This window comes from Theropithecus gelada, chromosome 4, assembly GCF_003255815.1.
Source record: "Theropithecus gelada isolate Dixy chromosome 4, Tgel_1.0, whole genome shotgun sequence".
NCBI lineage: Eukaryota > Metazoa > Chordata > Mammalia > Primates > Cercopithecidae > Theropithecus > Theropithecus gelada.
The window spans coordinates 141,930,512-141,952,473 of NC_037671.1; the positions used below are offsets into that span (position 1 = coordinate 141,930,512).

The window sequence follows — 21,962 nt, forward strand, 5'->3', positions numbered from 1 at the left end:
ACATAAACGGCCTGATGGAGCTGAAAAACACAGCACAAGAACTTCATGAAGCATACACAAGTGTCAACAGCTGAATTGACCAAGTGGAAGAAAAGATACCAGACTTTGAAGACCACCTTATTGAAATAAGACATGCTGACAAGAAGAGAGAAAAAAGAATGAAAAAAGCCTACAAGAAATATGAGACTTCATAAAAACTGAACCTATGGTAGCTTGGAGTACCAGAAGGAGATGGAGAAAATGGAAACAAACTGGAAAACACACTTCGGGATATTATCCAGGAGAACTTCCCCAACCTAGCAAGACAGGCCAACATGCAAATTTGGCAAACACAGAGAACACCATTAAGATACTCCATGAGAAGATCAACCCTAAGACACATAATCATCAGATTCTCCAAGGTTGAAATCAAGTAAAATTTGTTAAGGGCAGTCAGAGAGAAAGGCCAGGTCACCTACAAAGGGAAGCCCATCAGACTAACAGTGGACCTCTCAACATAAACCCTACAAGCCAGAAGAGACTGGAGGCAAATATTCAACATTCTAAAGAAAAGAATTTTCAACCCAGAATTTCATATCCAGCCAAACTAAGCTTCATAAGTGAAGGAGAAATAAAATCCTTTCCAGACAAAGAAATGCTGAGGGATTTTGTTACTACCAGGCCTGCCCTGCAAGAGCTCCTGAAATAATCACTAAATATAGAAAGGAAAAACCGTTACCAGCCATTGCAAAAACACACCAAAGTATAAAGATCAATGACACTACAAAGAAACTGCACCAACTAGCACGCAAAATAACAAAATAGCATCATGGTGACAGGATCAAACTCACATAACAATACCTACCTTAAATGTAAATGGGTTAAATGCCCCAATTAAAAGATACAGATTTGCAAATTGGATAAGGAGGAGTCAAGACCCTTTGGTGTGTTGTATTCAGGAGATCCATCTTACATGCAAAGACACACACAGGCTCAAAATAAAGGGATTGAGGAAAATTTACCAAGCAAATGGAAAGGAAAAAAAAAAAAAAAGCAGGGGTTGCAATCCTAGTCTCTGACAAAACAGACTTTAAACCAACAAAGATCAAAAAAGACAAAGAAGGGCATCATATAATGGTGAAGGGAACAATTCAACAAGAAGAGCTAAGTATTCTGAATATATACACACCCAGTAAAAGAGCGCCCAGACTCATAAAACAAGTTCTTAAAGACCTACAAAGAGACTTAGACTCCCACACAATAATAGTGGGAAACTTTAACACCCTACTGCCAGTATTAGACAGATCAACAAGACAGAAAATTAACAAGGATATTCAGGACTTGAACTTAGCTCTGGATCAAGTGGACCTAGTATATGTCTATAGAACGTTCTAGCCCAAATCAACAGAATCTACATTCTTCTCATGCCACATGGTACTTATTCTAAAATCGACCACATAATTGGAAGTAAAACACTCCTCAGCAAATGCAAAAGAGCTGAAATCATGACAAACAGTCTCTCAGACCACAGTGCAATCAAACTGGAACCCAGGATTAAGAAACTCACTCAAAACCACACAATTTCATGGAAATTGAACAACCTGCTCCTGAATGGCTCCTGGGTAAATAATGAAACTAAGGCAGAAATAAATACGTTCTTTGAAACAAATGAGAACAGAGACAATGTACCAGAATCTCTGGGACACAACTACAGCAGTGTTAAGAGGAAAATTCATAGCGCTAAATGCCCACATTAGAAAGCCAGAAAGATCTAAAATCACCACCCTAACATCACAATTAAAAGAGCTAGAGAGGCAAGAGCCAACTATTCCAAAAGCTGGCAGAAGACAAGAAATAACTAAGATCAGAGAAGAATTGAAGGAGATAGAGACACAAAAAGCCCTCCAAAAAAATCAACGCATCCAGGAGGCATTTTTTTAAAAAAATAAAACAAATAACAAAATAGACCACTAGCTAGACTAATAACAAAGAAGACAGAGAAGAATCAAGTAGACACAATAAGAAATGATAAAGGGGATATCACCACTGACCCCACAGAAATACAAACTACCACCAGACAATTCAATAAACTCCTCTATGCAAATAAACTAGAAAATCTAGAAGAAATGGATAAATTCCTGGATGCATACACCAAGACTAAACCAGGAAGAAGTTGAATCCCTGACTAGACCAGCAGCCAGCTCTGGAATGGAGGCAGTAATGAATAGCCTATCAACCAAAAAAAGCCCAAGACCAGATGGATTCACAGCTGAATTCTGCCAGGAATACAAAGAGGAGCTGGTACCATTCCTTCTGAAACTATTCCAAACAATGCAAAAGGAGGAATTCCTTCCTAACTCATTTTATGAAGCCAGCATCATCCTGATACCAAAACTGGGAAGAGACACAAAAACAACAACAACAACAACAAACTTCAGGCCAATATACCTGATGAACATCGATGTAAAAATTCTCAATAAAATACTGGCAAACTGAATCCAGCAATACATCAAAAAACATATCCACCACGAACAAGTTGGCTTCATCCCTGGGATGCAAGGCTGGTTCAACATATGCAAATCAGTAAACATAATCCATCACATAAATAGAACCAAAGACAAAAATCACATGATTATCTCAATAGATGCAGAAAAGACCTTTGATAAAATTCAACATCAACATCTCTTTATGTTAAAAACTCTCAATAAACTAGGTACTGATGGAACATATCTCTAAATAATAAGAGCTATTTATGACAAACCTACAGCCAATATCATATTGAATGAGCAAAACTTGGAAAAAATCCCTTTGAAAACAAGGATGTCCACTCTCACCACTCCTATTCAACATAGTATTGGAAGTTCTGGCTAGGGCAATCAGGCAAGAGGAAGAAATAAAGGGTATTCAAATAGGAAGAGAGGAAGTCAAGTTATCTCTGTTTGCAGATGACATGATTTTGTATTTAGAAAACCTCATCATCTCAGCCCAAAAACTTCTTGAACTGATAAGCAACTTCAGCAAAATCTCAAGATAAAAAAATCAATGTGCAAAAATCACAAGCATTCCTTTACACCAACAATAGGCAAGCAGAGAGCCAAATCATGAATGAACTCTCATTCACAATAGCTACAAAGATAATAAAATACCTAGGAATACAGTTAACAAGCGATGTGAAGGACCTCTTCAAGGAAAACTACAAACCATTGCTCAAGGAAATAAGAAAGGACACAAACAGATGGAAAAACATTCCATCTCCACGGACAGGAATAATGAATATTGTGAAAATGGCCATTCTGCCCAGAGTAATTTATAAATTCAATGCTATTCTCATCTAACTACCACTGACATTCTACACAGAATTAGAAAAGCTACTTTAAATTTCACATGGAATCAAAGAAGACCCCATATAGCCAAGACAATCCTAAGCAAAAAGAACAAAGCTGGAGGCATCATGCTACCTGACTTCAAACTATACTACAAGGCTACAGTAACCAAAACAGCATGGTACTGGTACCAAAACAAATATATAGACCAATGGAGCAGAACAGAGACCTCAGAAATTACACCACACATCTACAACCATCTGATCTTCAACAAACCTGACAAAAACAAGCAATGAGAAAAGGATCTCCTATTTAGTAAATGGTGCTGGGAAAACTGGCTAGCCATATGTAGAAAGTTGAAACTGGGCCCATTCCTTACACCTTATACAAAATTTAACTCAAGATGGATTAAACCCTTAAATGCAAAACCCAAAATCATAAAAACCCTAGAAGAAAACCTAGGCAATACCATTCAGGACATAGGCATGGGCAAAGACTTCATGACTAAAACACCAAAAGCAATGGCAACAAAAGCCAAAATAAACAAATGGGACCTAACTAAACTAAAGAGCTTCTGCACAGCAAAAGAAACTATCATCAGAGTGAACAGACAACCTACAGAATGGGAGAAAATTTTTGCAATCTATCCATCTGACAAAGGGCTAATATCCAAAATGTACAAGGAACTTAAACATATTTACAAGAAAAAGACAAACAACTCCATCAAAAAGTCGGTAAAAGATATGAACAGACACTTCTCAAAAAACACATTTACGCAGCCAATAAACATATGAAAAAAGCTCAACATCACTGATCATCAGAGGAGTGCAAATCAAAACTACAATGAGATACCATCTCATGCCAATCAAAATGGCGATTATTAAAAAGTCAGGAAACAATAGATGCTGACGAGGCTGTGGAGAAATAGCAACACTTTTACACTGTCAGTGGGAAAGTAAATTATTTCAACCATTGTGGAAGACAGTATGGCGATTCCTCAAGGATCTAGAACCAGAAATACCACTTGACCCAGTAATCCCATTATTGAGTATATACCCAAAGGAATATAAATCATTGTGCTATAAAGACAAATGCACACATATGTTTATTGCAGCACTATTTACAATAACAAAGACATGGAACAAGTCAATCCATCAGTGATAAACCGGATAAAGAAAATGTGGTATATATACACCACGGAATACTATGCAGCCATAAGAAGGAATGAGATCATGTCCTTTGCAGGGACGTGGATGAAGCTGGAAACCATCATCCTCAGCAAACTAACACAGGAACAGAAAACCAAACACGGCATGTTCTCACTCATAAGTGGGAGTTGAACATTGAGAACACATGGATACAGAGAGGGGAACAACACACACCAGGGCTTGTTGAGGGATAGGAGCTGAGGGGAGGGAACTTAGAGGACAGGTCAATAGGTGCAGCAAACCACCATGGTACATGTATACCTATGTAATAAACCTACACGTTCTGCACATGTATCCCATTTTTTAAGAAGACATTTTTTAAAAAGAAATTTTCAGAAATACTCTAATATGATTAAATATTTTTAAATGAGCATTTGAAGTTTTTATTAGTGATGGATTTCATGAATTAGTGATAAGATTAACAATATGTCTCAATTTGGCACAAAATAAGTGATAAATGAAAATAAAGAAAATTATTATAAGTTTTGGAGCATTTTCCCTCCATTCTTTTTTTTTAATTTTTAATTTTTAGTTCTGGGGTACATGTGCAGGACATGAAGTTTTGTTACATGGGTAAACATGTTCCATGGTGGTTTACTAAACCTAGCAATCCATCACCTAGGTATTAAGCCCACATGCATTAGCTATTTTTCTAATGCTCTCTCTCCCCCTACCTGGGGGAGAGGTCCCAGCGTGTGTTATTCCCCTCCTTGTGTCCATGCGTTCTCATTTTTCAGCTCCCACTTGTAAGTAAGAACACGCAGTGTTTAGTTTTCTGTTCCTGCATTAGTTTGCTGAGGATAACGGCTTCCAGCTTCATCCATATCCCTGCAAAAGACATGATCTCACTCCTTTTTATGGCTGCATAGTATGCCATGGTGTATATGTACCACATTTTCTTCATCCAGTCTAATGTTGATGGGCATTTGCATTGATTCCAAATGATTCCTTATTGTGAATAGTACTACAGTGAACATACGTGTGCATGTATATTTGTAATAGAATGATGTATATTCCTTTGGGATAGTAATGTAATTTCTGGGTCAAATGGTATTTCTGGTTCTAGACCTTTGTTCCCTCCATTCTTATAGAGCTCAACTCAAAGTTAAGTTATATCTTTCAGAACACTAGTTAATTTTTAATGAACTTCGTATATTTTGCATTTTAGTATCTCAAATATAGTAGCCAATAAATATTTTTTGAACATTCAGTAACACTATTTTCATACAGTTATCACCACAAAATTGTCATAGCTAGACGTGAAATAAGGATACTGAAAGAAGAAATAATTTTGCCCAGTTCAGGATCCAGCCAAACCCAGCCAGCATTATTTCATTACTGCCTGCAAGGTCTCCTACATTTTCTCAATTTTTTCATTCAAGTTCTAGAAATAATAATGTACTGCTTTTAAAGAACAATTTCATGTATCTCTAGGATTAGTGAAATAAGTGATAAAAAAGGAACTGAAACACAGAGTTTCTGAGTGTTGAGTATGTTAGTACTTACCTTTTGTCTTAAAGCTTTCTGGAAGTGAGGTACTATTTTCTCCTGTCTTATAAACCACCACTACTCTGACATTATATGAAGTATGAGGTTGTAGATTTGTGATATTACAGACATAAGCAGGACCTTGGCTGCATGAAGTTTTAACATGGTAAAACTCATTGTATTTCCACTAGAAAAAGAAGTTTCAATTAATATTTTTGTTTCTCTAAGAAAATATTCTCAAAACACAAAAATATATAGGCTTATAGCAAGTGATTAAAATTCAAGCATTCTTTTCTATTAAAGAATAAGAACTTCTTTATGAATGATCCCAAACATTACCCCACTGCCTATAGTCGTTTTGCTTTTTATGATAAGATATAACTGACTTACATGACCGTTCATGGGAGAAGCTCAAGGTGGGACATACACCTCTGACTATATATCATTGAGGAAGATTCAGAGCTACCGCTTCTTGTTATCCCAAAGGGTAGATACCTACATTTAATCAGGATGGCTAAGAATGCAAATCCACAGCTGTGGAACAACGATGGATCAAAACAACGGTACTTTCAGATCCCAGGGATTTGTTAATTTCCTAGCAATAATATTTTCACATGTTTTGATTACATGTAATCTTTGATAAAGAAGTCCACAGTGACTTACAAACTAAGACATTTTTTTTCCTCCTAACACCCTCTTCAGACATGTAACCAGAATTCTTTATTTTTATACACTGGAAACCTACATAGCCAAAAGAAGAAAATTTTTGCCCACTATTATGAAGCTACTAAGTAGCAAAGCTAGAAACTAAATACAGAAAATCTTGTTTTCATTCCACTTTAGATATTGGGCCTCTAATTATAGTTATCTGAACTTTCTTGCTCTGTGATATTGCTTTTTAAAAACTTGTATATTTGGATCCTTAGTATCATGATTTGAAAATGATGATTTCTTAACATACAAATAGGAAAAGACAAAAAGATATGGCACTTTGTCAAGGGTTCTTGATATATTTTCCCTCGTAGAGTTTCATGAAAAGGTCAGTTTCCATAAATAAACTTAAATTATATCTTCTTTTTCACTTAACACTCATGGGGTCACATCATTTCATTAAATGGACACTTTATATTAGTTTTCTATTCAGTAAGGAATGATTCTCTATAGCATTTTCACTCAGTAGATCACTATGTACAATAAGAAAGGGGAATAAGGGAATGGAAGGAATTAAAACTTAAAAAATAGAACTGCTGATGTCAGGAACATTGCCTGCACTAAACTCATAAAGGTATCAATCCCGCTGAGACATATAGCTTAATAGCTTAATGAAACAGGTGCATTGAATCCATAATATTTACTGTGAACCTCAGAGAGAGAGAAATTAATTCCTGGCCAAAAAAAAAAAGATGGCTTAACTCTTTTTGGTTCTCTCTCCTTCATGATCTGGTGGAGAAATTACCTATAGTGAATAGTCTAGCTGACCCAACATTCCAAACCACCAAGAAATTTTCAGAGCTCCTTGAAGTGTCAGCAGATGTTTGACCAAGGGTACCGCTGGAAAACGGTAGAGTGTTGGCATCACCATAGCAATGAATGTCTGGGCAGACCACCAACCTGGAGAGGTGCCACAGGATATCCCAGTAAATCACAAGGGTGTCAGGACTTTCCATTTGTCAGAGGCCGACAAGTGCAGGAGTGGAGGCTACCACAGGGGGATTTTCAAATTATTTGGGTGGCAGTGAGAGGGAGCGTCAGCTAAGATGTCTGAGAGTTTGGAACTTCAGAAACTTGTGGTTCGATAGGGATTTGCCTGAACTGCTGCGAAAAACACAATTTTAATGGGCTTCCATGAAAAAATTACCAAACAAAATTACGTTTTTCCTCACCATTTTAAATATGTTCTTCTTCTGTACACTGTTGTGAGTTGCTTATATTATGTAGAATTTAAGATCTAGATCAAGCTTGTCCAACTTTCAGCTTGTGGACCACATGTGGCCCAGGACAATTTTGAATGTAGCCCAACCCAAATTCGTAATATTTCTTTAAACATTATGATTTTTTTAAGGGAATTTTGTTGAGCTCATCAGCTATCATTAATGTTAGTGTATTTTACATGTGGCCCAAGACAGTTCTTTCAGTATGACCCAGGGAAGACAAAAGATTGGACACCCCTGATCTAGATAGAAACTTCACCTTGTGCTCCAGTTCCCTCATTTTTCAGATAAGGAAATTTTGACAGAAATGACAGAGAGCAAGTTTATCATTTTCTTCCTGTTTCCTTTCTTTAAAAATTGCTAATTAAAAAGACAAATATTCCCTTTTATTGCCCACTCCTCAGAGTTTCAGTGTGGAGTTACGGTATCATTCCCAGCTGTCCTGTCATTGTGAGATAGGTTCAAGTTGTTCAAAAGAGACAGCACTTTCTGACTAGATAGCACTCATCAACCCTTGCAGAACCACAGACTTTCACTGTACTCATAGTTAGTGTTTCTAGATGGCCACTCATGTACAAATGACCCTATCTTGTATTTGCAGCTTCATCATTTTCTAAATGGTCTGCCTGGAACCTGTGTTGAGTAAGTGTGAAAACAGACGAAGTTTAGAAATAAAAAACACTGCATGAAAGTCACGAGAACTGGACCAGGAGATCTCTGTCTGCTGTCCTTCTCCCCAAACTTTAAAGAGTGGGATGGATGACTTAATGACTCCTATTCCTTCCACAGACAACACCCTAATAGGACTGCTCTAGGGAGAAGTCAGCCCTAGGATTTTTCTCTGCCTGGTGACATCTGGCATCTGTCTAGGTCTCCATTTCTGATCAATAAAAGGGTAGGCTAGGGTGTCAATTATCTCTAAAGTCTTTTCCCATTCCATTTCTTTGATAATCTTGGAAATGAACTTTACATCCTTCCCCTTGACTTTAGATTGAACTGCGTTAAGTTTACTAAAATAGATGTCATTTTAAAAGGCACTCCTCCAATTTCTCCAATTTAACTGCATTTTTATAAGGTGGCAATTTTTTAAATAGGCAACAAATCATCAGAAACATGCTCAATGGAAAAAGTCCAATTAAACTATGGCCTTTGAGTTTATTAACCCAAGATTCAGTGTTGTTCCACAGTTTTCATAGTTTTTATTTATAAAGTATAAGATCACAAAAATACCTTACATAATAATTTTTAAACATCCTGGGGAATAACTGCATTTTTAAGAAGTAGTGAGGCTATGATTATACTTATTTGCTTTTTGAGTTACCACTGAACAAAACATTTCCAACTAATCTTTAAAAATATGTACACATACATAGGCCCAGAAATACACAAATATGCACATGCAAATATATAATAGTTAAAATAACAAGTAGCAATTATAAAAAATAATCAATTTTAAGTTTATCACCATAAAAGTCAATGTAGGCTTTCTCCATCAATGAATTAATCAGGTTAATTGATGCCTTAAAATTCAGTGGGTGGTTTCTTTTTGGTTAAAGCATGAAAAGTCTTGGATGAGGAATCATTTAAAGTTTGCCAGCCAACAACAAAACTACTTTAGAATAAGCTGGTTTTATGGTTTACTTCTGTCTTGTTACTGCACAGCCCTTAAATGATGAAAAGAACAAGGTTTTGGTTTTTTGTTTCTTCAGTTCTTTTTCATTTTGTTTTCATAGAAAACACCAAGTTACTATGGGCTTTAAACCAGAGAACCATGCTAACATCTAAACTAAGTAAATTATTATAAAATTAGTACCCTATAACTTATATCCTTTTACATAACGTCTTTTAAAAGCAAATTAATCTCCCTGAGAATTCTTCCCACCAGAAATTAGTCTGGATAACTTACTGCTTCTGCATGCCAAACATAAATCAATGGAAGTTGTCAAATATATTGTTTATTTATACATGAGCATGTTCTTGATGTTTGAAAAAGGCCTTTCCAATTTATTCTATATCATAAAATAAAGATTTGCATTAAAAGTCTACCTTTTGTAGTTCAGCCCAAAACCTGATGAGGTTAACATTCGATGGAGCCTTCCAGTTAAATTGCAAACTAGTGTTCTCTGGAACCAAGGAATAAGGTTTCTCTGGTGCATTAAACATTTCCACAGTGACAGGATGACTCTCTGTACACCACATTTCCTCAGAGTGGCAGGCAAGAACCTTTTGGTAAAAAAGAACAATTGCTTAACTTTTCGAGAGCCTTGCACTTGAGAATGACAATAAAGAGTGCCTAGTATACTTACTGTACCTTTAACACATAAATATTTCCACCTGACAGTCTAGTAACAAGGAGAGTGAGCCTTCCATTTGGAAATTCACTTTGTCTTAGAGGAGTTTCAGGAATTGGGGCCAGGTGTGAGATTGCCAACTGATAGCGAACTGATTCTTTAGGTCCATTTGGCTTGTGAGATTCTCTCCAAGATATAATGAGGCTGGTGTCTGACCGCACCGTTGTATTAATGAGCTGCACTGCCTCTGGTACTGAAATAAATAGGAAGGAATGATAAAGGATGCTGCAATAGCGCTGAAAGATGGAAAGAAGTAACGGAGTTTGGGTTGAAAAATAAGCATACGGTATGAGCAGAATAAATAACAGATGTCCAGAAAGAAAGCCAGCCTCTTCTGCAATGGTAGGTTAACAGGCTGCCTAAAGGGCTCCCACTTATTTCGGCCCAGTGACCAAATCATTCTCTGACTCCAGCTCAAGGATATGGCGAATGGGGAGTAACTCAATTTGGGTGAGTTTTCTGAATAACATCAGAGACATCTGAAATAAATGTCATCACCTCATAATAATCACCACCTCATCAGTTCTTAGAAAACCTTTTCTGACCTATTTTCTTTAAGGCAATACTGTTGTATAACTTTACACCTCAGGCCTCAGTAAAATTCACATAGAAAAAAGGCTTAGTTTTTCTGTAGCTCACCACATGCACAGAAACCTATGAGTATCTGGAAAAAGAGTGACACTGTGTGGTGAGACCAAATAATGTGTTTCTTAGTCAAACAATATTGATTTCAATGTTTTACCTCCTAGTTGCTTTCTATTTTGATAGAATATTATTAGTCAACTTCAGGGGTTAGAGTAAGGGTCAGCTCAAAGTTTTCTGCAAACACATTTTTCTTATTAAACGTAAGAAAGCTTACATACTAAAATTACTTCACATTCAGATTTTAAAAAATAAACATCGATGATGTACCCATCACATGTATCGCAATATTCTGCTTGAGAAACCCACACCAAGCCCATAACTCACCTCCATTTTTAGTTTTTCCCCAAATCTCTTTTCCTGGTGGTAAATGTTCCAAAGGATCTGAATAATAATTTTTTACAGCTATCTGTATCATGTATGTTGAAAATGGTTGTAAATCTTCAATAAGAGCTATACTGTCCTGAAATTCCTGTAATAGATTTTTTAAAAATCAATATCTTATTCTTGACATTTTATACAAATTGGTAGAAATTATTTAATCAAAGAGAGAACAAAGTTAAAGGCTCAAAAAAGTTAATTTATTTTAGATTCTGGATTATTAATGATAATACCACTGTGCAATCTACCCAGACTCGAGTTGTTCAATATTTCCAAGAATAAATACCAAATGATTGGTAGCCCTCAGTAGGTTTTGTGGTATAAATCATTTCACAGGGGAAATTAAATTCCTAGAAGAGGACACTATTTCACTAACATTGTATTAGAAATTTAGCAAGATGATAGAAAACGTGATACATATGTGAATACAATAAGAGGTTTTTATGTTATCTAATCATTCTTAGAAATAAAGTTTAAAAGAGTAAAAAGATTTTCCTTAGACCAGTGGTTCTCAACTTTGTTTATACTTTGCTATCATCTGGGAAGCTTTAAGAAACTACTATCCCTGGGTTCTATTGCCAGAGATTCTGACTGAGTTATCTGGGGTGAAGCCTAGATGCAGAGCGGGTTTTTTTGTAAAGCTTCAATGTGCCGCCAAGGTTGAGAACCACTGTCTTAGATCACTGTTAATCAATGGGAAGGCAATAAGACAGATTAAATTTAATTACAGACGTGTCCAATGCTGCAAGTCCAATCTTGACCAGTCAAATGATCTAACCTATCTGAAATTACTCATTTTAGAAATGTGTAAAAATGGTTAATTAGACAAAATTAAGGAAGTAATGAAAAATCACATACACTTTATGGGAAAGCATATAGTGTTTAACGTCCAACAGTTAGTCAATTTCACCTTTTGAATAGGCTAAATAAAGCCAAGCACAAAGCAAAATATTGGATATATGTGATTCCATCACTAAGACAACTGAAATACTAATGAATATATTTCATCATTCAATGATTGAATGATAGTGCCAATTCATTCAAGAAATATCTAGTGAATGCCTGGACGGTGCCAATGACTGTGCTAGGTGCTAGGCATACAATAATGACTAAAAACAGTATCTGCATAGCAGTATATCTCTCTGCAAATAGGAAACAAAAGAAAAATATAATGTACAATTTTCATATTAGATAAATGCTATGGAGAAGAGGTATAAGGCAATGTTCTTTCCGTCCAACTCATTTCTTACTCCTCAATCTTCAGTCTGCTCCATAGGCCACAAAAATAAGTGTCTATCATTCTCTCTGAGGATAATTAGATAATCAGGGAGGGGAATAAACCCAATTCTTTCTGGACACTCAGAAAACTGTTACCATGGCAATCCATCAATGGACAAGAGTTGATATACTTCCTTGAAGCTTAACTTACTCCCAGTCAAGAAAACTAGAACACAATGTTCTGATGAATCATTAGCTGTAAAAAAGTTGCATACTAGTCTACTTCAGAACATACAGGAAACACTTTACTATGGCTCATAAATTTGTATCAAAAAAGAACATCTTGTGAAAAGACAAAGACCACTAGTTCCAATCTTACCAGAATTCTATATTTCAAGTCAGAGTTGTTTTTCCTGTCATTGACTTCTGCATAACAAACCAGGTATGTTGGAGTAGGGCTGGTGATGCCATACCATGTGAGGGTAGTCTTGGCCAGAGGTAATCTGATTGTGAGACTAGTGTTAGTGGCATTAAGTATAGTTGGTTCCACAGTGTCTGAAGCTAGAGACAGAAACGCTTTATCTAAAATAAGAAGAAACGAAAAGATTAAATATCTATGCATAAATATATGAGAGGAAAAGCAGATTTTTTAACAAGAATAATATCAAAGGTTAGAAAGAAATTTGTAGAGCACACATAACTTTTGCTTGAAAAGATAAATATGAAAATGATTTGAAATAACGTTCTCTTTGAAGAAACAAAACTGGCTGCATCTTGATGCTGTGTGTAGTATGTGTAGTATGTATTGCTACAGTCTACCCAACGTCCTCCTCCTTTTCTTCAAGTTCATATATATCTGATATCGTTCAGGGCAGCATGCTGGGAGGAAAAACTGTTTCTAAAGTTTGATTGCCACCCAGACAATCATGTGACACGGTCTGGTTAGTCAGATCTGCTTAGCACTGTCACACACCTCTGTCCTTCACCCTCCCCCAACACAGGAGGTGGACACTATGCAACAGGAGCAGCAGCCATCTTGTGAGAATTGAATAAAAGACTCACTAAGGAAGTTTGGGGAAAGATCAAGTCCAGATGCTTGATGGCACTGTGGAGCTCCCTAGCCACCACTTACAACCAAACACATTGCACGCTGCACAACTCCAGGGAGCCCCAGTCATGGAGGCTACAATGGCAATGGTCTGTTCTAGACCAGTGCAGTAGCACAATCATACTGCAGGCTTAAGCCTCAAAAAATCACGAATCTGTCACTTGCACCTGAACACAACTTCTTGACCTATTCAGTCTAAGTCTTGACGTAAAATATCACCTAAAAATGCAGCATAATTACATAATATGCAAATAACTCCAAATATGATTTTAATATGAAATCTAACAATCTTACACCAGTTAGCCAACTCTTTAACTCATTGTGCGTGGCACTGTGCTATCTGGCTCCTGCCCGCGTATCCAATCTCTGCTATGCAAAGCCATCCTTCACTCTAACCACAGTACACTATCTACACACTGCAGGACTTCTACCCCTCCAACCCTTCACATAGGTAGTCTCTTCAGGTTGGAATGATCTTCCCCATCTACCTAATCTTACTTAAGGCTCAGTTCATGCACATTTTTCCTGGGAAGCCCCTTCTGCCTTCCTATTCCAGGTAAAGGACATCTCCTCTCTGTCCTCATTCCACTTCACATGTTCTTCTACCAGTGCACTAGCCACATGTGATTTTGGTTTTGGTTTTCTTTTGCTGCTTTCTTTCTTCATCTAGCACTAGAATGTAAACATCTTTGGCTGAGACTGTGCTTGATTTGTCTTTGTTCCCCCAGAGCCCCAGGAGGGTGTCTGACATAATTAGGTATTTAGTAAGTGTTGTCGATCCTTACGGATTCATACTAGCCACATATAAAATACATCCTTAGCATTCAACAAGTAAGAAAATTAGGGGGTAAATGTCTAAGTGGCAAATAACTTGATGGAGCCAGCTCCTTCACTTACTAACTTTTTGGTCTTGGGAAGGTTACTCCAGCTCTTCTGTAAACAGAGACAATGGCCTGCTTTACAGATATTTATATATTACTCTATCCCTAGCACATGGTGAGCACATTAAATAAATGTTAGCTATTATTATCATCACTACTGAGACTAAAATGAAAAATTAGAGAAAATAATGCTGGTCTGGTCTGGGAATTCCAAATATGAATTCCAAAATGCAGGGAAAAAAATGTTTAAAATTAGAAGTACATCTAAAATCTCCAACAACAGAGAATACTCAAGGACACTGTGAACCTAAGTTTGAGGACATTTGGAAAGTATGGGGGTTTGGAGATGGATAACCTTACTAAAGTTACAAGATGAACTATTCTCCAGTTCAACCAATATTTATCCAATAATATTCAGTTTGTACTGATTTCAGATCTCAACAGAGAATGGGATACACATGTGAGCAATGAGAGCAATTATCTAATTCAAAGGTCATTGAGAATTTTGTCATTCTTTTATTTGACTGATATAATATGATATGTTGAAGTGTCAGAAACATTATTCAGGACAGAAAGACAGGTTTTTCCCTTATATTTTTTTTAATCCCACACATTTTGAAGATAATTGAATGCCTTCAGAAAAAAAGGACCAAGGTAACTTGTAATTGCTAAAATTTCCAGCAGATGGAGGTAAAGTACTCTTAATAATGTACCTAGACGCTAGCAACATAAAATTGACTCCATTTTTTAAAGAAAATGAGTATTAATCATATTCTTAATGAGTTCCAGTTAAAAAAAAAAAAAAAAAAAAAAAAAAAAGCTCATGCTACTCTTAGGACTTCATTTTGGAGTGTGTTCGTATATGGGGCTGGGGGGAGGTTATGTGTGGTCGTTCAACTTCAGATACTGCATGGACTTCTTTTTTTTTTTTTTTTTTTTTTTGGTAAGACTTTATTTTTTAGTGCAGTTTTAGATTCACAGCAAAATTGAGAGGAGTGTACCAAGATTTCACAGATGCTCCTTTTCTCGACACATGCATAACTTTTACCCCTACCAAAGTGGTACATTTGTTACAATCAGTGAGCCTACAATGACATCATTATCACCCAAAGTCCATAGTTTACTTTAGAGTTCAATGTTGTATTGTACATTTTACGGGTTTGGACAAATGTGTAATGACCTGTATCCACCATTATAGTATCACACAGAATAGTTCCACTGCATTCAAAGTCCTCTGTGCTCTATTCACCACTTATTCCCCCAGCCTTCTGGCAACTACTGATCTTATGACTGTCTACATAGCTTTTACTTTCCCAGAATGTCATATAGTTGATATCAGCCTTCCCCAACTTTGTTCTTCTCTTTCAATACTGTGCTACCTATTCTAGGTCTTTCGCCTCTCCATATAAACTTTAGAATCAGATGTTAATATCTACAAAATCACTTTAGCTGGAATTTTCATTGGGATTTTATTGAATCTATAGATAAGCTGAGAAGAAATGACATCTTGACAATATTGAGTCTTCCTATCTATGAACGTGGAATATCCCTACACTTATTTAGTACTTTGACTTCTTTCATCAGAGTTTTGTAGTTTCTCTCATATAGATTGTTATGCATATGCTGTTAGATTTATACCTAAGTATTTCATTTTCTGTGGGTGTTAATCTAAATGATACTGTGTGTTTAATTTCAGATTCCACTTATCCATTGCTGGTATATAGGAAAATGATTGACTTTTGTATATTAACCTCATGTCCTGCAAACTTGCTATAATCACTTATGAGTGTCAGGAGTCTTTCTGTCAATTCTTTCAGATTTTCTACATACATGATCATGTCATCGGTGAACAAAGATAGCATTATTTCTTCATTCCCAATCAGTATGCTTTGTATACCTTTTCTTGTATTGTTGCATGCTGTGACTTCCACTGCAATGTTGAAAAGAAATTGGGAGAGGGAACATCCTTACCTTGTTTCTGATTTAGTGGGAAAGCCTCTAATTTCTCACTATTAAGTAATGATGTTAACAAAGTTTTTATAGGTGTTCTTTCTCAAGGAAGTTACCCCTATTCTTAGTTTGCTGAAGTTTTTTTCATCATTAATTAGTGTTGAATTTTGTCAAAAGCATTTTCTGCATCTATCAATGTGGTCACCTGATTTTTCCTCTTTGGTCTGTTGATGTAGTGGACTATATTAATTGATTTTCAAATGTTGACTCAAACTTGCATAGCTGAGATAAATCCCACTTGACTGTAATATAAAATTATTTTAATATATTGCTCAATTTGATTTGCTAATATTTTGTTCAGGACTTTTGCAATTCTTGCAATATTCAAGCGAGATACTGGTCTAAAATTTTCTTTTCCTGTAGTATATTTGTCTAGTTTTGGTTTTAGGGTAATTCTGGCCTAGAATAAATGCATTCATTGGCCTAATTGGAAGTAGCCCCTCTGGTTCAATTTTCTGAAAGACATTGTAGAGATGGTACAATTTTCCCATAAATGTCTGGTAGAATGCACCATTGAATCCATCTGGCCCAGGTGCTTTCTATTTCAGAAGGCTATAATTATTGATTCCATTTATTTAATAGATGTGGACATATTCAGATTGTCTATTTCTTCTTCTGTGAGTTTTGGCATACTGTGTCTGTAAAAGAATTGGTCCATTTCATCCAGGTTATTAAATTTGTGAGCATAGAGTTGTTAATAGTATTCCTTGATTATCCTTTTAATCTCCATGGGTTTTATAGAGATGTCCCCGTCTTCATTTCTACTATTAGCAATTTGCATCCACTCTCTTTTTTTCTTAGCCTGGCTACAGGCTTATCAATTTTATTTATCTTTTCAAAGAACCAGCTTTTGGTTTCACTGATTTTTCTCTGTTGGTTTCCTGTTTTCAATTTCATTGATTTCTACTATACTTCATTTTTTTCTTTTGTTTTAATTTTGTTTCTTCTTATTATTTTGGATTTAATTTACTCTTCTTTTTCTAGTTTCCTAAGGTAAAAGCTTAAATAATTTTAGATCATTTTGTCTAATGCATGCAGTCAGTGCTATAAACTTCCGTCTAAGCCCTGATTTTACTGATTCCCATAAGTTTTGATGTTTTGTTTTCATTTTTAGTTCAAAATATTTTTAATTTGAGATTTCTTCTTTTACCCATTTGTTATTTAGAAATATGTTGTTGAATCTCCAAGTGTTCTGAGATTTTCCAGCTATCTTTCAGTTATTGATTTCTAGTTAAATGGCATTGTAGTCTGAGGACAGATATTGTATGATTTCTATTCTTTTACATTTGTTAAAGTGTATTTTATGGTCTGTCTTGTTGAATGTTCCATGTGAGCTTGAGAAGAATGTTTATTCTGCTGTTGTTGGATAAATTATTATTAGTAGATAGATGTCCATTATAGCAAATTAATTGATGGTGTTATTGAGTTCATCAGTATATCCTTAGTGATTTTTTTTGGCTGGATTTGCCCATTTCTGACAGATAGACATTGCGAAGTCTTCAATGGTAATAGTGGCTTCATCTGTTTCTTGCAGTTCTATCAGTTGTTGCCTCATTTTGATGCTCTGTTTTTAGGGACATATGCATTAAGGATTATGATGTCTTCTTGGAGAACTGATCCCTTTATCATTACATAATGTCCCTCTTTATCACTTATAACTTTCCTTACTCTGAAGTCTGCTCTGTCTGAAATTGTTTCTTCTTTCACTTGATTAGCAATAGCATGATCTACTATCTCCATCCCTTTATTTTTGATCTATATGATGTGTCTTTACACTTAAAGTGGTTTTCTTATAGACAATGTAGAGTTGAGTCTTATTTGTTGATCCACTCAAACAACCTCTGTATTTTAGTTGGTGTATTTAGACCATTGATGTTCAAAGTGACTACTGATATAGTTGAATTAGTATCTACCATATTTGTTATTATTTTTCATTTGTTGCCCTTGTTCTTTGTTCCTACTTTTGTCTTCCACTTTTTTCTGACTTTGGTGGTTTTAACTGAGCAGTCTAAATGATTCTATTTTCTCTCCTTTCTTGGGAATCAGTTATACTTTTTTAAAAACACTTTTTAGTTATTTGTCCTTGAATATGCAATGTATATTTACAACTAATTCAAGTCCACCTTCAAACAACACTATACCACTTCACAGGTGTGCAGTACCTTATAATAACAAAATAATACCAAGTCCTCTTTTCTATCCCTTGTGTCACTGTTGTGATTCATTTTGCTTAATATAAATATACACATATATATGCACACATACATGCATAAGTGGATATAATTGAATATATTATTGCTATTATTATTTTCAACAAACGATTATCCATTTGGTCAATTAAGAAAAAGAAAAACTTTTACTTTACCTTCACTTATTTGTTCTCTAATGCTCTTCCTTTCTTCATGTAGATCTGAATTTCTGACCTGTATCATTTTTCTTCTTTCTAAAGAACTTCTTTTAACATTTCTTCCAAAGCAGGTCTACTGATAACAAATTCTCTCAATTTTTGTCTGAGAATGTCCTTATTGCTCCTTCTCTTTTGAAGGATAATTTCACAAGGTACGGAATTCTAGTTTACTGTTTTTTTCTCTCAACATTTTAAATATCTTACTTTTCTCTCTTCTTGCTTATATAGTTTCTGAGGAGAAGTTGGATATAATTCTTATCTTTGTTCCTCTATAGCTAAAGTAATTTTTCCTCTGGCTTCTTTCAGAAATTTTTTTTTTATCTTTGGTTTTCTGCAGTTTGAATATGATAGGCCTGGTGTAGATTTTGGCATTTATCCTTCTTGGTATTGTTTGAGTTTCCCATGTCTGTAGTTTGGTATCTGACATTAATTTGGGGAAATTATCAGTCATTATTGTTTCAAATATTTATTTCAAATATTTCTTCTGTTCGTTTCTCTCTCTCATCTTTTTCTAGTATTCATATTATACATATCTTACACCTTTTGTAGTTTCCCCACAGTTCTTGAATATTCTGTTCTGGCTTTTTTTTTTTTTTTCGCTTTACAGTTCTGCAGGTTTCTATTGAGATATTTTCAAGCTCAGAGATTCCTCCCTCAGCCACATCCAGTCTACTTTTAAGTCCATCAAACATTCCTCATGTGTTACAGTGTTTTTATCTCTAATTTTTCTTTTTTTTCCTCAAATATCCATGTCTTTGCTCACATTGACCATCTGTCCTTGTATACTGACTACTTTATTCATTAGAGCCCCTAGCATATTAATCATAGTTGTTTTAAATTCTCAGTCTGATAATTCTAACATCCCTGCCATATTGAAATCTGGTTGTGATAGTTCCTCTATCTCTTCAGTCTGTGTTTTATGCCCTTTAGTATGCCTTGTAATTTTTTCTTGACAGCCGAATATGCTGTACTGGGTGAAAGCAAGTGCTGTAAGTGGGCCTTTAGGAATGTGGTGGTAAGGTGTAGGGGGAGGGGAGGCATTTTATAGTCTTAGATTAGATCTCAGTCTTCAAGTAGGTTTTTGCTTTGCTTTTCGAATGTGAACTTCACAGGTTCTTTTCATTCCCCCACACCGCTTGGGTGGGACACGATGGCTGGAATGGGTTGGGGTTGGGCACTTCTCTTTGCCTGGTCAATTAAGCTCTGATAAAACCCAAGCAGGTCCAGCTGTGGTTAGTGTAGCTTGAATGCAGACCTTGTTAAGAAGAACAAAATGCTCTGGTGCCTTCCAAAATTTTTCCTTTTTCCTTTCCTCCGTGGGAAGCACAAGGAGATTTTCTAAGAAAAAAACCAGTTAAAGCTCCTGGAGGTAAAACTTATAAAAGTGTGAAGCCCCCTATAACTGGATCCCCTTCGAGTTTCTAACTCTCAGAGTTACCCAACTGAGCCTCAAGCAATTCATCAATTACTGTTTAGATTTTTCTACCGCTAACACTGCTTTCTAAAAAGGTTTTAGCTCATGGGTTTTTGCTCTGGTAAATTATAATTCTCTGTATTTACCAATCTGTCTTTCCAACTGGGGACAGCAGTTTGCTCTGTGACCTCATTTCTCTTGTGGATCCAAGAAGAGCTATTAAGTTTTCAGTTCGCTCAGCCTTTTACTTGTTTTTGGGTGGAGTGGCAATTTCTAAGCTCCTGGGCCAGAAACCAGGTGCCACATGAACCTTTAAAATTTCTCAAATTTCTCAAAGTGAAAAATAAATTATTTACAAAAATACAAAGTAGGCTTTATTTATAAATTTTAACATTTTTCAATTTACATGTTTTATAACTGAAAACATTTAAACAAAGGGAGTTTATGTCATTCATATCTGTCCCTCTCCAGAGGACAGTTATATTTAATTTAGAATGACATTTGCACCTTAGTGGCAAACAAAGCCTTGACAAAATGCCAATGAGGCCATGCAATACTGTTTTTGTTTTTGTTTGTGTGTTTTTTAGATTTCAACAATGTTTTATGATGACTGTCAGTAGAAAATATATAGTCAGTTCTGCTATAACATGATACATGCCTTTCTAGGAATCATTGCGGTATACAAATCACACAATAAAATTCACAGTTTATAGGAAAAGTAGGATGAGGGGCATAACACTAAAAACAGCAACACTTTTTTAAAAAAGATAAAAACTCAATAAAAATGGTAGCACAGTCTTATGTTAAATAGTACTACATATTATAATAGTATATATTAATACTTAATGATTTGATACATAATACTGCATACTGCATAATAACACAAGTATGACCCATTACCTTGAAAACACAGTTGTATGCAATACTTTTTGACACCACTGGGAGGCCTAAAATATCAGTAAAGGAGAAAGAAGAGAAAGAAGAGAAATTATGGGACTGAGAAGAGAAAGAGAACAGGCAGACAGAACAACAGGACGTAGTTTTCCAATGACTAAAGTTGCCCACCACACCCTGAGCTGTGTTTACACATAGAGGTAATTTGTGATCCAGGACAAACAGCAATCACAGTGCACACTAAAGACTGGTAGAGTTTGGAGCAAGGATCAGAGCACAACAGAGGGGCTAAAGGGACAGCTTTGGAGAAGGAGACATAATGAGATTTTTCGGACCCTAAATTGGGAGAACAAGCTGATTATGAATGTGACTTTATTACCTGGAAAAGGCTGCATAACTGAACTGTAAGCCAAGATATGCCTACTCCTTAGGGCCTTCACCTGGGAGACGATGGCCCCATTTCCTTTCTTTGCTTGATAAATCTGTGTGCTGTCCTTTGCTGTGATGATCCAATATATAAAATCTCCATCCACAGTTAAGCTAGCAAGGGTTTTGCCTGAGGTTAAAAACGTAAGGAATATAAAGAACAAAATAAATATCTTACATTTTTTACTCTAAATAATATATGAAATTATTTTCCTACATATAATTACTAACTTTTGAATCTATTATTTCAATATGAAAAAAAAATCTTCATTTTATGTCATTTGGCTAAGGGTTTTAGAGG

General features: G+C 35.7%; 1 protein-coding gene across 1 annotated transcript in view; it reads right to left on the reverse strand.

Annotated features, from left to right (window-relative positions):
* Window positions 1–21,962, reverse strand: part of ROS1 (ROS proto-oncogene 1, receptor tyrosine kinase) — a 148,421-nt gene that overhangs the window by 49,815 nt on the left and 76,644 nt on the right. The window contains exons 26-31 of the mRNA XM_025383434.1: window positions 21,615–21,791; window positions 12,901–13,103; window positions 11,250–11,394; window positions 10,241–10,473; window positions 9,976–10,152; window positions 6,017–6,185 (exon numbers count right to left, since the gene is read on the reverse strand). Of these exons, the coding sequence (XP_025239219.1) occupies window positions 6,017–6,185; window positions 9,976–10,152; window positions 10,241–10,473; window positions 11,250–11,394; window positions 12,901–13,103; window positions 21,615–21,791 (1,104 nt within the window). The remainder of the gene's footprint in view (window positions 1–6,016; window positions 6,186–9,975; window positions 10,153–10,240; window positions 10,474–11,249; window positions 11,395–12,900; window positions 13,104–21,614; window positions 21,792–21,962) is intronic.